General features: G+C 49.0%; 1 protein-coding gene across 3 annotated transcripts in view; it reads left to right on the top strand.

The window, feature by feature from the left end:
- Window positions 1–17,651, top strand: part of LRRK1 (leucine rich repeat kinase 1) — a 1,071,210-nt gene that overhangs the window by 315,408 nt on the left and 738,151 nt on the right. For all 3 annotated transcript variants that reach the window (XM_069625026.1, XM_069625024.1, XM_069625025.1), the window contains exon 5: window positions 536–715. In XM_069625026.1, coding sequence (XP_069481127.1) covers window positions 536–715 — 180 coding nt within the window. The remainder of the gene's footprint in view (window positions 1–535; window positions 716–17,651) is intronic.

Raw genomic sequence — 17,651 nt, 5'->3', positions numbered from 1 at the left:
TGAATCGTGCTTCTGTGCATCTAAGCTTGCTAGTTCATTATGCCATGCTGTAAGTTATGTGATGGAATCGCAGTGAATCGTGCTTCTGTGCATCTAAGCTTGCTATTTCATTATGCCATGCTTTAAGGGATGTGACGGAATCGCAGTGAATCGTGCTTCTGTGCATCTACGCTTGCTAGTTCATTATGCCATGCTGTAAGGGATGTGACGGAATCGCAGTGAATCATGCTTCTGTGCATCTAAGCTTGCTAGTTCATTATGTCATGCTGTAAGGGATGTGACGGAATCGTAGTGAATCATGCTTCTGTGCATCTAAGCTTGCTAGTTCATTATGCCATGCTGTAAGGGATGTGACGGAATCTCAGTGAATCGTGCATCTGTGCATCTAAGCTTGCTAGTTCATTATGCCATGCTGTAAGGGATGTGACGGAATCTCAGTGAATCATGCTTCTGTGCATCTAAGCTTGCTAGTTCATTATGTCATGCTGTAAGGGATGTGACGGAATCGTAGTGAATCATGCTTCTGTTTCAACAGGTCGCGGTGACTCCAAGCAGCTGCTGAACTGGATGCTTGCCGTAGCCTGCCAACAGTGCCACCTGGAAGTAGTGAAACTCTTAATACTGGAATACAATGCTGACCCCAACTGCTGCGCGGAGAAGAAGAACGAGTTTCCAAACCTCAGAAATGTACCCTTTTATGCAGCCATCATGGCAGGTAATTTGTGTTGGGCTAGTTTCCTGCCTTTTCTTTGGGCAATTGGCTGATTTAAAAATGTAGAGTTGAAAGGAACCTATTGTGTCCACTTACTTCAATGTACTTGGACTACTACTGTATTGATTGCACGCTATGTTGGCTGCTTGTATAATACTTTGCAATTGTCTTAGGCCATCGTAAATAACTAGGGGCGAAGATGAGTCAAAGGAAAGGCGATAACATAATGTTGTGCTATTTCTATCAACCTTGTACTCCCTGACCTCACTTACTAGGCTATCCCTTTAATTACCCAAACTGATTTTGCTGTATGGGCTTTTTAAAGCATTCCCTCTTGCCCTAGTGTTTATTATTGTATGTCCGCTCTTGCTGTCACCTGGCATTTTTGTGTCCGAAGCATGATCACTGATTCTTTTGAAGTTATGTATGCAGTACATTTAGAATGACTAGCACGCCATCCATGAAACTTCTTAAGTGCTTATGCTTCCCTAAAGAACCATTGATTAACATATGATTTTGGAAATGTTCCTTGATCTGTAATTGTCACAGGCGTGCATCAAGTTGGTGTCTTTTTGGTGCCAACCACATGCAAGGCGGTCAGGCGCAGCGTTGGCTGCACGTGGCTCTGGTGCACAGGAAAATGCAACACAAACAACATCCACAGGCCATCAGTTAAAACAATCAGTTAAACATATTTCTTTTGAAGAAACGTCACAAGCCTTGCCCTCCTGCAACTCGTACTTTCCAAGACTCTGATTTGTGCCCACCCTTTTGTTATGAGAACTGAATAAGCGCTGTTGGAGATGCGGAATAGAATGTACCAACAGGTAATGTCTGTGGGATTAAATGGCACCCCCACGCAGACGCAGCTGGAATGCTGAGCCTATTTGCAGCATAATGAAATGCTGCTTCTAAAGTTTGCTGGCTTTGTGCCTTGCATCAAGGAATCTTTCCTAGGACCGTGTCACTGCTGCTGCTGCATGGAAAGCTGTACCTATCAATCTAGGCCCTTCAACTATACATTAAATATTGCTCCAATGCCCTGCCAAATGTTATTTCAGCTGGAGTCTACCAAATATTTTTTTAAAAAAATGTGTTCTTGGTTTACAAGAAACCTTTTACAAAAGTTTGGTATTTACATACTTTTACAAAATAAACATCACTTAAAATTCAGAAATAAAAAGGATAATTGAAAATAATAATCCAATTAAAACATCAAATAAAATCAAAGTGGAAAAGGGAACAGAGAAAGAAGAACAAAAAATGAGGAGGAATCACAAGAGGACAATAACATACAATAAATTTGATATACAAACCTTAAAAGAAGCATGTTTAGAGCCTATGGGCATGATACAAATTTGATCCATAATAGCTCTCATTTTGGTATCAAACCGCACCATGGAAGGAGGGTCTGAGTCCTGACGCATTTTTAAAACATCTTCGTATAAAGAATTTCTCGGTGGTTTGAGAATTCGGGTATAAGTATTAAGTTGCCTCCAATGAAACTGAGCAGATAATGAGTACAAACCCAATTTGTGACGTATGCAAGCATTAGGTACAGAGTTAGCCAACGCCAATGTTTTCTTCCACATTTGTGCTTGGATAGAGTTTAACATGTGATCAATGTCACACAGACACACGTCCAAGCCATATAAGATGATGGCTTCTGCTTTGAGTGAGTAAAATTCAATGGCAGGCAAAAGAGAAAACTTGCATTGTTTTTTGTGGATGATGGTTAATTGTGAGGTTAGAGGTCTAGATTTTAGCTGTAAAGCATTATGCCAATTTGCAATAGACAAGACGTCTGACCGATTATATCCCAAGTAACGGCTATCAGAGGACCGCTCTTTGGGCAAACCATCGAGTGTCCAGGTGAATGAAGGAATCTTCTTTCTACCGGACAATATAATCATTTTGGATTTTGCAGTGTTAGCTTTGAGATTGTGCTGGGAAGTATATAAGGAAAAGCATCCAACCTATTTTGCAACCCATACAGAGTTCTATCGAAGAAGATAAAGGTCATCTGCGAATGCTAACCAGTGCAGTCGCAGATGACCTATACTCATAGGATATGTGATGGTATTGGACCATATGGTGTCGATGTCAGACAAATACAAGTTAAATAGGTTCGAAGCAAGGTTGCAGCCTTGCTTCACTCCGGTATGGGTAGGGATCTCATCAGTGAGAATGCCAGCCTGATTAATAGCAACTTTATAACAAGTTTCACGATGGAGCATGGCGATGGTATGAAAAAGGATAGGAGGACAGCCTAGCTGTCTCATTTTAGCCCACAACAGATTGCGTATCGCGCTGTCGAATGCAGAACTCCTATCCACAGCCGCCATGTAAACTGTTCTACTGGTGGGTTTTTTAGAGGCCTCTAATACGTGGGCAAGGACAGTTGCATTAAGGGAAGTTCCCAAGTGCTTGCGGAACCCCGTTTGAAATTGTGAGAGAGAATCATGATCTCGTAAGAATAGGTCCAGCTCATGAAGTAACAGTATAGTGAACACTTTATATGAAGCGTCATATTGGCTATTGGCCGATAGTTCGATGGAATGGGGGGTTCCCTTTCTTGTGTATGGGAATAACTATGGACGTGAGCCACAACCGTGGGATGCAGTTGGTATTGCATATGTTCTCAAATTTGACTTTTAGGATGCCTGCCCAGAATTCGGCGTCGGTCTTGAGGACACAAGCCAGAATTCCATCTGGGCCAGAGGCCTTGGAAAAGTTGAGTTTGTGGATGGCCCAGACGATGTCGTCAGCCGACCAGGGAATACGAGGCAGCAAAGAAATTTTCATGATAGAAAAAGAGGCACTAGAATAAGAGGATGGAATCTGATGAGCAAAACCTAGATGCTGAGACCACATGTGGGCTGAAATGGCAGAACTAATAGTTGGAGGTGTCTTTATAGTGATATCCTTGATCAAGGCCCATGTAGACTTGACATCTTGTTTACAAATATGATGAATTATGGCCTGATTGTCGGCAAGATACATGTTGTATTTGAGATTTTTTATAGAATTATTGTGGGACTGAAGAATGTGTTTTTTCAATTTTAAAGTAGTTTCCAGCTGAAAGCACTGGCGGGTGAGATCTTAGATTTTTGTTTTTACGCTGCTACCTCCTGAAGATAGCTGTATTTGTGTGGATGAGGACTGAATTAGTTTCAGATACAAGGATAAGCTGCAAATGAATAATAAAGTTATTTTACTCTTCAATGTATTTGATTTCATTTGCAGTGTGTACTGCATGGATGTTAATCATAGGAGTATCTTTCAAACGTGAAATAAGTCGTCTACAAAGTCTGGGATTCCAGTTAACAGCCACAAAAGGGCGCTCAGTCTCAATGAGACTGAGTTCAGGAGCATGGAAGATGTGTTTACACATCACTGCAAGCTTGAGAGAAATTGCACAATGGTCACTGAATCGTATTTCAGGAGATGAGGTAGGTTGACAAAGTAGGAGAAGATTTGAGGACACAAAGAAGAAGTTGATTGGAGAGAAAGCAAATCTTCTATGCCAAGTAAATGACAAGGTATTGGTATCCAAGGGTAAAAGATGGAGATCCCAGGTGGCTAAATATTGAATCCAGTTCTGTCCTCTGTTACTTGAACTAGAATCACTAAGGGTAGTGTGCTGCCCAGAAGGTTTGTTATCGTTTTTGTGACAATTTGCATTAAAATCTCCTCCCAGAATTATTATTATTTCGTATTCAGGGTTAATCAACAAAGCATTCTCAAGAAGCATATCAGGCTGGTCAAGAATCGTGAACTAATCCATATTGGCGGGATTCCAGTAGAGACAAATGAGTAAAAGTGGATTAGATGAAAGAATGTCTGGGAAAAATTCAATGCAACAGGGCGTCAAAAGAATGGACCAACTTGACACCCGCTTTGAAGTAGTTATGTACAAAAATGGCCAACCCACCACTAGGGCAACCAGCCACACCTTTTTTGGCCTTAACGGAATGGGAAGTTTAACCGTTGATACGTTGATTTTCTTGTCGTGGCATTGCAGCCCTTTCGCTGGTTCTCTCTGCTAAACCTGGACCCCGTCTCTGGATCTCTATGCACCATTTAAATTTTTATGAGATCTCCTTCTCGGACTGTGCTTTGTTGGGGCTTTCTCCTTTCATCGCTATATCTCGTCATGTTTTCTTTGCTCTTCTTAACTCGCCATACCAATTCTTCCATGTCCACCCTTTCATCCTCTCTCACGCTTGCCAACCATGGCGGGACCAAGGTAGAAGCTGCCCTGCGTCCTCTGAGGAGGCGGAATGGCGATATGTTTGTGACCCCATTGGGGGTGAGGCAATGCGCAGCTATGGCTTCCTTGACTGTACAGAGCTGGTCGAGTCTCGCTGCTGTGGCCAACTGCAACGCTCCCTTAATGAATCTGTTGGTGCTGTCCACCAACCCATTTGCTTGTGGGTGATATAAAGCTGCTTTAATTTGTCTGATATTGTTCTCCTTCAGGAAAATGTCCATCTCTCTGGATATGAGTTGCACTCCATTGTCGGTGACTAGTTCTCTGATTAATCTTCCCTCTGAAAGATGTTTTTAAGGAACTGGATCACTGTGGTTGTGGTTATGTTGGGTACAAATTCAACCTCTACCCACTTCGATAAATAGTCCACCAGCACTATGCCATACTTGCTCTCATGCTTTATGAATTCCAGTGGGCCTATAAAGTCCAAGCCCAATTTTTGCCACACTCCTTCGGGCACTTCTGTGGGGTGTAGTGGCGCCTGCCTGACTTTGAGTCTTTTGTCACTATTCACACACTTGTGACACCTCTCTGTCATGGTCCTTATTTCCAAGTCCATGCCTGGCCACCAGTACGTTTCCCTTACTCTCCTTCTCGTCATGTTGTTTCCAAGATGACCGGCGTGAGCTCTGCATATGATGGTTCGTCTCATGGCTATGGGTGGAATCACTTGGTCGCCTCTCATGAGCATCCCTCCATTTTCAAATATTTCATCTGACACTTTCCAGTAGGGACGCAACCCTTCTGCAATGGACCTCGCATCGGGCCAACTTTTTCTGACCCAGTCTGTGATTTTTGTTGTGGTGTCATCTTTGGCTGCTTCTTCTATCCAGTGTCTCTCACTCATTTCGAGGAATTCCCTGCTCTTTAGGTCTGTGAGTGTGGCGACGATGCATTCGTCTTGTAGAAAGATGGTTTCCTCATCTTTGTGCTGCGGGAGTCTGGACATGCAGTCCGCTTGGGCATTTTTCCATCCCGCAATGTGCTGTATTTGGTATGTGTATTCTTGCAGCTTGGCGGCAATACGAGCAAGCCGTGGTGTCGCTGTGCGAGTTCCTCCTGGGCTCAATAGGTGCACTAGGTTTTTGTGATTGGTAACCAGCTGAAATTGTGTACCCCATAAGTATGTGCAGAAGTAATCCATGGCCCATGCACATGCCAACATCTCCTTTTCAATGGTGGAGTAATTTTTTTCTGATTGTGAGAGGGTCTTAGATGCAAAGGCAACAATGTGTTCTTCATTGCCCTTCTTTTGCGTGAGCGTTGCTCCTATACCGTATGCACTGGCATCTGTGGTAATCATGGTCTTCCATTGTGGATTGAAAGTTGCAAGCAGGGCGCATGCATTATTCCTTCTTTGACATCTTCAAATGCTCTGGTTTGTTCTGCATCCTAGTGGTACTCTGCGCCTTTCTCATGGGAGCAGTGGTCTCTGAGAAGTTCGGTAAAAATTTTGCATAGTATTCTGATAGTCCCAAAAATGATCTCAGCTCTACTTTGCTGGTTGGGGGAGGCGCCTTAACGATTGCTTCCAGTAAGTCTTTCTTGGGACTCATACCTGCCTTGGATATGGTATATCCCAGGTATTCTACTTCATCTCCCTGCAGTACACATTTGTTGTAGCGTAGTCGCACTCCTTCTTCCTGCAATTTTGCCAACACTTCGCGGAGAGCTGCGTCATGTGTCTCTGCATCTTATGTGTATATTAAAATATCATCCTGGAAGTTAGAAACGTTTCCATTGTTCTTCAAGAGAGAGTCCATCATGCGCTGGAATGCATAGGCCGCAGAGGACAACCCAAATGGCATTCTGGTGAATTGATATGTTCCAAATGGGGTTACGAACGCCGTGAGGGGTCTGGATTCTTGATGTAAAGTGATTTGGTGGTAGGCATCCCTCATGTCTAATTTTGAGAATATTTTAGCCTCTTTCATGAGCAATATCAGTTTGTTTATACTTGGTAATGGATAACTGTCCGCCACCACCACCAGATTTAGGCTACACAAGTCGATGCAAATACGCAGGTCGCCGGTATGCTGTTTCTTTATAAGAGCCACCGGGCTGAGCCATTCAGATGACTCTACCGTCTCTCTACGGTTCCTTCCGACAACATCTTGTTGAGCTTTTCTTGTAGTGAAACTCTCGCCGTTGCCGGCACGGGTCTCACTCTATGCTTGACTGGTACCGCTCCTTGTTTCATTTTATCCTGTGCACATAGTTTTTGATGTGGCCGGGAGTGTCTGAAAACAATTGCGGAAATTCTTCTTTGCTGATTGAGGCGCCATTTTTGTTTATGGACAGGACCTGTTCCTCCATGCTGGGGTCAAGCTTGATTTGCAGTTTTGCTTGTTCATCCCAGCCTGACACTGGTGGTCCATTTTCTGCCAGATATCCTTTTGTTCTGGTGACTCTGTCCTTGAATTCTACTGTCGCTCTGACATACCCCAAAAGATTTATACTGGCACCTCCATACACCGTGGGTCTGACATTCGTTTTGTAGGCTTCTACTCTTTTTCCTCCCACTGTGCTTTTGTACAAATTTAAGGGCAGTATTGTGAGGTCGGAACCCAAGTCTGCCTTCACTCTTGTTTCATGACCATTGACTTTAATGGTGCAGTGGGGTTTGTCTCTCCGACTCGTGCCGCCATTCACCATGAGAACTGTGGCGCATGCTTCTTCATCTGAGTATGCCTCACCTCTGCTTTCTTCGCTCTGAATTGCTGTCACAGTTTTCTTCACTCTCCACGTGCACACTGATGCGAAGTGTCCATACCTTCTGCATTTTGAACATTCTTTACTCCTTGCTGGGCATTCTCTGCTGTTGGCTAAGTGGCTTGCGCTGGTGCACCTGTAGCACTTCAATGGTTCCTGTTTCATTGCTGCGTCATCCCTGGCTTTGCGTTGTCCTCTGTCCCTTCTGCCTCTGGATTGCGCCCACTGTATTTCGGGTGATTGCACAGCAATTCCTCACTCTTTACGCCTGATGGACGTCTCTTCTACCGCCCTCGCAATCTGGATTGCTTTATCTAACCCAATTTCTTTTTCAAGAATAAATTTGTCTTGTACCTTTCTGTTGTTCGTATGTACGATGAGCATGTCGCAGATTCTTTCCTCTGACGTTGCTCCAAATGTGCATAACGCAGCCAGTTCTCTTAGCTTGACTACATAGTAGTCCACGGGTTCTGTCGGCTCTTGCTTCCTGCCATAGAATCGGATTCTGTGTAGCACTACATTTTCTTTAAACGAGAATCTTTTGGCTATTCTCCTTTTCGCTTCTTGATAGACGTCATCACCTTCTCCTGTCGGGGTTTCTGGATTCAGGCCTGCAAAATTTCTTTGTCCTGCGACACCCAGCGCGTTTAAAAGCATGGCCTTCAATGCGCGCCGCTGGATAGCCTGTTCCACCCATCGCTTCCAGATAGGTTTGAAATAAAGGCTCCCATTGGAGCCACGGAATCTCTGGCTTTCCTGGGACTTGCAGGAAAGGTGATGGTGGCGTTCTCCAGCATGGGGTCTGGCATGGATTCACATGCTCATGAATATTCCCCGTCGTCAGGCTGGGAATCCTCGGTAAAGAAAAAACCAGTATCAGTTTCGTTTCTGATCTGTCTTTCGTAGTAATATCCAATCACTGGTCTCTGCGTCATACTGACCACAGCCAATGACTGCCCTCTACCTAAGCACCGCCTCTGGCAGCCATCTTCAGATTTTTACAGCACGTTCATGTGTTGGGATCCTCGTGCTATTGCTCTCGAGCGTTAGTGCTATTTTTTCACGTTTTTTCTCAAAAACTTCGTTTTTTCGGTCAAAAGAGCCTCAAGCTCCACCGACTCTCCATCCGATCAACGGGGACCCGTGTCGGATTCGTCTGCGCCCCTCAAGGGTGAAGATTTCGTCGAGCTACCCTTTTGGAGGACTCCAGAAGTTTCTCAGGCCCGGACATGGCCCAGGAGAAGGGATGCTCGACGCCCGGAAAGCTGTTCAGGGTCTGCCCTGGATGCCAGCTGCAGAACGTCTTTAAGGAGGACGAACACTCCTTTTGTCTCTACTGCTTACATGAGGACAAGACGCACGTGGAGAAGGACTGTGCGTTTTGCGGCAACATGTCGGAGCGGACCATGAAGGACCGCCATCAACGTCTCGCCAACTGGCTGGAAGGGAAGAGCCCGTCAGGCGAGAAGAAGAAGAAGAAATCCGAGCGGTCTTCTAAGACCTTTGAGGACGCCCCGGCGACGGGGGTCCAACACAAGGCAAAGCACCGCGAGTCCGCTGGCAGCGGGAGCGCCGAACGGTCGGGCTCTACGGGCGCCAGGCAGGGCGCACCCTCCCCGGCACCATCAACCACGAGCCAACGCTCTGGGTCGGGTAAGAGGAAGGCCGAGCACCCGGCGAAGCTCCTGGAGAGGCCCCGGTCGAGCTCGAAGGCCCCATCGGAGGGGGAGCGAGGCAGTGTCCCCCCCCTCAAGGATAAGGCGGTGAGCGCACCTAAGGTGGTGAAGGCCTTAATCCATCCGGCCAAGCCCTCTATCGAAACTGTCGCGGCGGCCCTGGCTCAGCCTGTGGGGGCTACACCAGTGGTGGCGACCTCGGGGCTCAGAGTCTCACTGCCACCTCGGAGGGAGTCCTCTTTTGTGCCCATCGATAGGGCCCCCGTGAAATCCCCCGTGGGGAAGAAAAAGGGGGGGCAGGGCGTCGTCGTAGATTCGGCCTCAACCTCGGAGGAGGAGCTGGTCGAAGTCTTAAGCCACGGCCTCGGCGTGGAAGAAGACCGGCCCGTCGGGATGGATCCCGACGCAGGTGACGACGACATCATCGAGGGTACCGTCGGGGCCCCTGATCGCCCGTCGGATTCCCCTCTGCCAGCGCCGCGAGACAACTCGGCGGCCATTTTGTTGGCTATACAGTCCTTATGCTCAGAGATAAGGACGAGACTACCGTTGCCAACGGAACCTCTCCCGTCGGGGGACCCAGAACCGGGACCTTCTGGTGTTCCCCCTACCAAGAAAAGAAGGATCCACCCTCCGCCTCCTTTTCAGCCGTCGCGCCCCTTCCAGCCCTCCTCCCCGTCCACCCGAGGGGATGATACGGGGACTGACACGGCAGCGACGGGTACGGACGACGAGGTATACGACGAGGATGTACCGTCGTCGCCTCCCACCAGGGCTTCTCCGCCCGACGAGATTGGATCGTTCCACTCCATGATCACCAGGGCATCCAAGCTTTTCCAACTCTGCCCTGAGGAGAAGAAGGAAGGTTTCCTTTATCAGCGGCGCGAGGCCAAGAGGAAGACGGTCCTCTCAGTGCCTCTATTGGACGACATTTGGGATGAGGGCCTCACCCTCCTCAAGAACCCTTCCACGACGCCAGCTAGAAGAGACCGGTACGAGAAGAAGTACCGGGTCCCGGACACGGCCCCCCTGTGCCTCCGGGCGCAGCCTACCCCGGACTCCGTCGTCTCCGCGGCGGCCAGGAAAAAAGCGGGGGGGGGGTGCGGCCTCCACATCGACTTCCCCACCGGACGGCGAGGGAAAGAAATTGGACGCTATGGGACGCAGAGTCATCTCGTCTGCGGCGACGACGATTAAAGCGGCCAACGCCTTGGCTATCGTGGCCCGCTACGACAGGGAGCTCTGGTACAAACTGGCTCCCCTACTGGACTTCTTGCCGGACGACAAGAGGGCAGAGGCCCTGGAGATCCTGCAGGAAGGTGAGGTGGCTTCGGACCACGCCATTACCGTTGCGACGGACATCGCCGACACTGGGTTCCGCCAGTTGGGCAACGGCGTTTGCCTTAGGCGGCGTGGATGGCTCAAGGCTACGGACTTCCGTCAAGACGTTCCTGGACATGCCCTTCGATGGGAACAACCTGTTTGGGAAAACAGTGGACGATTCCCTTCAGGCCATTAAAGCGGACACCGAGACGGCCCGGGCCCTTGGAGTTCTGCAACAACGACGGACGCCCTTTCGGAGCAGCGGAGGCAAGGGCGCCTCCAAAAGTTCAGGCGGCGGTTTCTCCACCTACCGTCAAGCGGCCCGCTCGTCGGCTCAGGAGGCCTACAGAGGACGAGGCAAGTCTGGCGGACCCCGCCGTCGTCGCCAAGGAGGTCAAGGCGGCAAAGCCTCGTCGAAGCAGGATTGAACCGACCGTGGGGTCGGGCCCCCACCGAAGCACCCCGGTGGGAGGCCGGCTGGCGAGATTCGTCAGCGTGTGGGAGTCCATCTCCACCGACCGTTGGGTGCTGGACGCCTTGGCCCGGGGCCACGCGCTCGAATTTCAAAGAAGGTGTCCGCGCGTCCCCCCCGTGGCCAGGAAAGAACTTCACGTCCCTCAACTTCTCCTGGAGGTAAAGGCGATGCTGAGGAAGGGCGCCATCGAACTCGTCCCAAAGAGACTTCGGGGCTCCGGAGTTTACTCGAGATACTTCCTCGTGAAGAAGAAGACGGGGGGGATGGCGCCCCATCCTGGACCTGCGACGTCTGAACAAGTTCATCAAGGCGCAAAAGTTCCGGATGGTCACCCTCCAGCACGTCCTGGGTCAGCTGGAGGAAGGAGACTTCCTGTCGTCGTTGGATTTGGAGGATGCCTACTTCCATATTCCCATCCTAAAGGGGCACCGAAAATTCCTCAGGTTTGTGGTCCAAGGGCGTCACTACCAGTTCAAAGCCCTCCCCTTCGGACTACGGTCGGCCCCCAGGGTATTCACCAAGTGCCTTGCACCGGTGGCGGCGCAGCTGCGCCGCGAGGGGATCCACGTCTACCCCTACCTGGACGACTGGCTCATCCGAGCCAAGACGAGGGAGCTCGCCCTGGATCACACGGCAAGGACCGTCCGACTTCTCACGGACCTGGGATTCTCCGTGAAATACGCCAAGTCTCACCTGGTACCCGCGCAAAACGCACTGTTTCTGGGAGCGAAGCTCGACACAGTGTCTCTTCTGGCCTCCCCGTCGGAGGAAAGGACCAGGTCCATCCTGGGCAAGGTACAGCAGATTTTGGTTTCCGACGCGGCCAAGGTGAGGTCCATCAAGTCCCTCCTCGGAATGATGTCTTCCTGCATCTACCTCATTCCCATGTGCAGGCTCCGGATGCGCCCGTTGCAGGAGTTCCTGGACGCGCGCTGGATCCAAACGACGGGCAGCTTCGAGGAGAGGATCACACTCGACGAGAGTTTCCGCCGAGCGGTCCGGTGGTGGGGCAACCGCACGCATCTGACGGCGGGCATGGACTTCCAGACCCCAGACCACCAGGAGACAGTGACCACCGATGCCTCCCTGGAAGGGTGGGGAGCGCACACCGAAAATCTGCACGCGAGAGGCCTTTGGCTCCCGACGGAGAAGTCCCTCCATATCAACGTCCTGGAGCTCCGTGCAGTGTTCTGGGCCCTCAGGTCCTTCCTTCCGTCCCTCAAGGGCAAGGTGGTGAGGATCTTCACCGACAACACCACCACCATGTTTTACATCAGGAAACAGGGCGGAACCAGGTCCCCAGCGCTGTCCAAGGAGGCGCAGGACCTGTGGCATTGGGCCGTCGCCCAAAGGATGTTTCTGGTGCCGTTTCATCTGGCAGGGATAAAAAACACCATCGCCGACTCACTCAGCAGGGAGCTGCGCTCGTGCCACGAGTGGGAACTACGGCAGGATCTAGTGGATCGCCTCTTCCGACGGTGGGGCACACCCCAGATCGACCTGTTCGCGACGGCGACGAACTCCAAGTGCCGGAGGTTCGCCAGCAGGTTTCCCCAGGCGAGGAGCATGGGCGATGCCTTCTCGTTCCCCTGGGAGGGCCTGTTCCTCTACACGTTCCCTCCTTTGCCACTGCTAATCCGGCTCGTCAACCAGCTCAAGAGGTCACGGTGCAGGATGATCCTCGTTGCACCTGCGTAGCCGAGGCAGATATGGTTCCCGGACCTTCTGGACTTGTCAGCGTCCCCACCAATCAAGCTGCCGGTGGAAGCGGATCTTCTCTCCAGGGAAGGAGGCGCCATCCTCCACCACGACCCGAAATCGCTGAACTTGCAGGCCTGGCTCCTGCAGCGCTAGAGTTTGGAGGATACGACATACCGGCCGACTGCAGAGAGGTTCTTGCAAAGGCCAGGGCGTCCTCGACTCTTAAATGCTACGGACACAAATGGAAGAGGTTCTCTGTCTGGTGCCACGCACAGAAGATTAACCCTCTACGGATTACGGCTCCCCAGGTACTGCCGTACCTGCTGACGCTGGCCAAAGCTGGACTGGCACACGCGTCCATCAAGATTCATCTTGCTGCGATCTCCCGATACACCAGAACCACGGGCCGGACGTCCTTGTGGTCTCATCGTCTGGTGAAAGAGTTCATGAAGGGACTGTTCAGATCGTTCCCGCCGGTGAAGGCTCCGGCTCCGGCGTGGGAGCTCAACGTGGTGCTGACCAAGCTCATGGGACCTCCGTTCGAGCCTCTGCACTCGGCCCCGTTGAAGTTTCTGTCGTGGAAAGCAGCGTTTCTTGTGGCCATCACCTCCGCACGACGGGTGGGAGAGATCCAGGCCCTTTCATGCAAGGCCCCGTACTTGACTTTTCACGACACGAGGGTAGTGCTCAGGACGCACCCCTCCTTCATGCCCAAGGTACCGTCGGACTTCCATCTCAACGAACCCTTGGTGTTGCCTGTGTTCTTCCCGTCGCCTTCGTCGCCGGCTGAGAGGACTTTGCACTCGCTGGATGTGGCTAGAGCGCTGAAGTTCTACGTGGACCGCACGAAGTGTTTTCAGAAGACGTCACAACTCTTTGTGAACTTTGGACCTGTCAATCAGGGGAAGGCTCTCTCGAAGGCTTCCATTTCCAGATGGCTCTCCGGCTGTATCATGTACTGTCATCGGTTGGCAAACCGACCGCTGCCTGGCCGTCCGAGAGCCCATTCCACCAGAGCGATCGCAGCTACCACGGCGTTCCTTTCTGGTGTGCCCCTGCTGGACATATGCAGGGCTGCTACGTGGAGGTCGACGCACACCTTCACGAAATTCTACTGCGTCGATCGGGATTCCAGGGAGGAGTCCAGGGTCGGCCAAGCAGTGCTGCGCAACCTGTTCGCCTGAGGTGAGCCTGGTGAGGAGGTAAGATGCTTAATGTTGAGTTTGATGTACTGCTTAATGTTGAGCCTTTGCCACCTCCCATGGTTGTGCATGTGTGTACTGCTATGTATTCTTTATTCATGAGCATGTGAATCCATGCCAGACCCCATGCTGGAGAAGGAACAAGTTACTTACCTGTAACTGTTGTTCTCCAGCATGGGTCTGGCATGGATTCACATGCGAACCCTCCCGCCTACCCCTCTGCGGCTCTTCACTTGGTCATACTGCCACTTCACGTGCTTCCAAATCTGAAGATGGCTGCCAGAGGCGGTGCTTAGGTAGAGGGCAGTCATTGGCTGTGGTCAGTATGACGCAGAGACCAGTGATTGGATATTACTACGAAAGACAGATCAGAAACGAAACTGATACTGGTTTTTTCTTTACCGAGGATTCCCAGCCTGACGACGGGGAATATTCATGAGCATGTGAATCCATGCCAGACCCATGCTGGAGAACAACAGTTACAGGTAAGTAACTTGTTCCTTACTCCTTGCATCGTGGTGCAGCTGGGCCGATCACGTCCTTCGTCACCAATTATGTAGTGGCCTGTCAATGAGGACACCAAGCCCGATGGTTGTGTTTATGCGCCTTTATTTTACTTCAACACAAACACTGTTAACACATAATAATGCTCTTTCAACATACACTACATCTATTGATGTAAGTGATAAAGTCCTCTTGTGGTTCCTATGCTCAGGAAGTACCTATTGTTAAAGCAGGAGGTTGTGTGGAGAGCTGTGAGACAGCTTGCTGCTCTGCTGCCTGCCGGCTCTGAATGCCCTGGGCAGCACGTCCCCCGGGGACTTCCTTCGGTACCTCTTAAGGTCCGTTACTCTACAGAGTTGCTTACCAGATATTAATACAAAAAGTATATGTCCGACCAACCGACCCAACAGGCCTAAGAGGCACTTCTGAAGGCACTTGCTGATACGCGCATGTGCTAATGCGCGCACGCATGACTGACATAGGGCTGCTGGGAGTCGGGGGGCGGGGCTTAGCAATGCTAAAAAGAAAAAGATAAATAAAAGAGTATTGCACATGTAGCTTAGCTTACATAGTAATAGTGAAATTCCAGATAGTTTATTTCAAGCTATAATAGTCCAATATACTCTGTAGATAGTGAGGCAAACCTTGATTGCAGGAACAATGGAGTTAGGCAGAACATCAGCTTCCAGCGTGAACAGGCCTAAAAGGCACTTCTGAACGCACTTGCTGATTCGCGTGTGCGTGCCTGATATAGGGCTGCTGGGTGTCGGAGGGGGCGGGGTTAGCAACGCTTGATTGCAGGAAGAATGGAGTTAGGCAGAACGTCAGCTTCTAGCGTGGACAGGCCTAACAGGCACTTCTGAAGGCACTTGCTGATGCAAAAAATATAGGTCTTTCAAAACTCCTATGAACGCATTTCAGTTCGTCATTAATGGATAAAGTGCCTTGATGCAAGTTTGGCGGGATTTCGGAGGTAAATTCACCGAAATACCCCAAATGGAATTCCCTATTTTTGGAGTCCATAGGACTGCATGTTTTTTTTGGCAGCTTTACCGCCGTCGGAATTACTGCATGGTAAATCATCTGATTTTTTTGGAGGCAAAGTGGAGGATTTACCTCTCGCCGCAAGCTGTACGTGAATTTGCCACTTTTCCACTGAAAATTGGCGGATGTACTGCACACTAATTCCGCCAACCATTTTCTGGTCATTTTCACCGAAGCGGCATTGTTTCGTGAACCGAGTAACCATTTCATTACTGTTACCTTGAGTCGACTGATTGCTACTCAATTTGTGTTGAGTAACATCAGCCAAATTCATGAATAATAATAAATACTTCCTGGAGACCATGCTTATTGGAAAAGCATTTACAAGCGCTTTTTGAGAAATGTAACTGCAGATACATCATCATTGTGGTGGTAGGGTTTTCATAACGGGGAACACGCGGGGACTAAACATGGGCTCCACAGGCACACGTGGAGGACATAATGTTAGTGTTCCTCAAATTCTGCAGTTTTCTGCATTTGCATCAACACTGATGAAGGTCTGAGTAAAACCATCACTGTACCCAGGCACGCAGTATCTGAGTACCATTGTCGAAAGTGAGTGTATCTCTTCAGCTCATCCATGCAATAATCTTCATGGCCATTTCAAGTGAAATAAATACTTATTTCTTTTTTTTCTTTATTTTTAAAAAGACTTTCCCTCACCTACGGCTGCCGGATACGCTCTAGCTGACTTCTTTCAGGCAAGGACAATAATGTATGATCCCCTTTATGTTATCATCACATCATTGACTGCACATTGTCTCCATTGACCTGCAGGTGAAGGGCCTGTTCATTCATTATAACATGGAAATGTTCATAATATCATGATCTCCACAATTTCAATCAACATCTCAACACGCTTACATTTGTTTCATTAGCAATTTGTTTGCTAGTGTGAATTTACACAATTGATTGTCCTCAACCCTCTTTTACATAGTCTGTGCAATGCAATCCTGTCTGTTAATTGTGGGCACATTATCATTGACTAATTTGGACCTATATTGATTTTTAACAATATAATCAAATACTTGTTGAATAAACCAGGGTGGAGATCCCTCAGGCCATTTGTGTGCCTTTATTTTTTGATGGGTCTGGCCTCTCAATTGCCGTAACAGTAGTTTCCTTTTGCCACCCTTTTGGGTTGGATGCTCAAAGAGTTGCTCCACACTACTACTGTGTGCCTCTTCAAAATTCACAGCTACTTTGCCTTCTTGATACTTGTTATCACACAGTACTGCACAACCACCTTTATTTAATCTTCTTAATAGTTAAACACTGCAATGGAAACCATATGGACAGGACAGTGGATACATCACGGTAGTAGACAGTTCATCAAGTTACAGAGACAATAATTCTCTCTCTCCAATCCCCTGAAATTATTTACATGCTTTTATACAAACGAGGATGACAAATTTGTCGAATATTTTATGTAGAAATTCTCATAGGTTTTGACATGTTTTGGTGTTTGTTTTTGCTATAACTATGTCGTGGGAGTATGGTCTTGTACCAGAAAGTCCCTAGTCCTCTCTTGTTTCATGGGTAGCTTTTTAAAGGCATCCAGAGGTCTCGAACCTAATATATTATGAAGTCAATGCCTAATCCATACTCAAACGACTTAATGAGCAGGTTATTTTATGATGCAATGGATGTCATTTGTCTATTATTAGCAATGTTTGGATTTCTGTTTTCTCCATATTGGATTCTCACAATGGTGTGTGTAGATGTTATTAGTGTCAAGCTGAGATGTTCGTGATGACTGTGTACCTGTTTTCCTTGATGTGGTTCTTGTTGGGGCCGCCAGACTGCAGTCTTCTGAACGATGAGTGTGTGACTCGGGGAACCCGCCTCTCCACCACCCGAATGGCACAGGGTGGAGGATGGGCAGACTCCCAGCGCCACGGAAAGCACTCTCCCGATTAACGTGACGATGGGACTGTGCAAGCACAGACAGGAGAGGCAACGGTCAGTCTGAAGAGTTGAAACAAGACGAGGTCCAAGTTGAAGGTCAAAGCACCAAGCTGCAGGCTAA

Source organism: Ambystoma mexicanum, chromosome 11, assembly GCF_040938575.1.
Source record: "Ambystoma mexicanum isolate Mex_15411 chromosome 11, UKY_AmexF1_1, whole genome shotgun sequence".
Taxonomy (NCBI): Eukaryota; Metazoa; Chordata; class Amphibia; order Caudata; family Ambystomatidae; genus Ambystoma; species Ambystoma mexicanum.
Note: the sequence above shows the minus strand (reverse complement) of the source record. Positions and strands in the feature narration are given on the sequence as shown.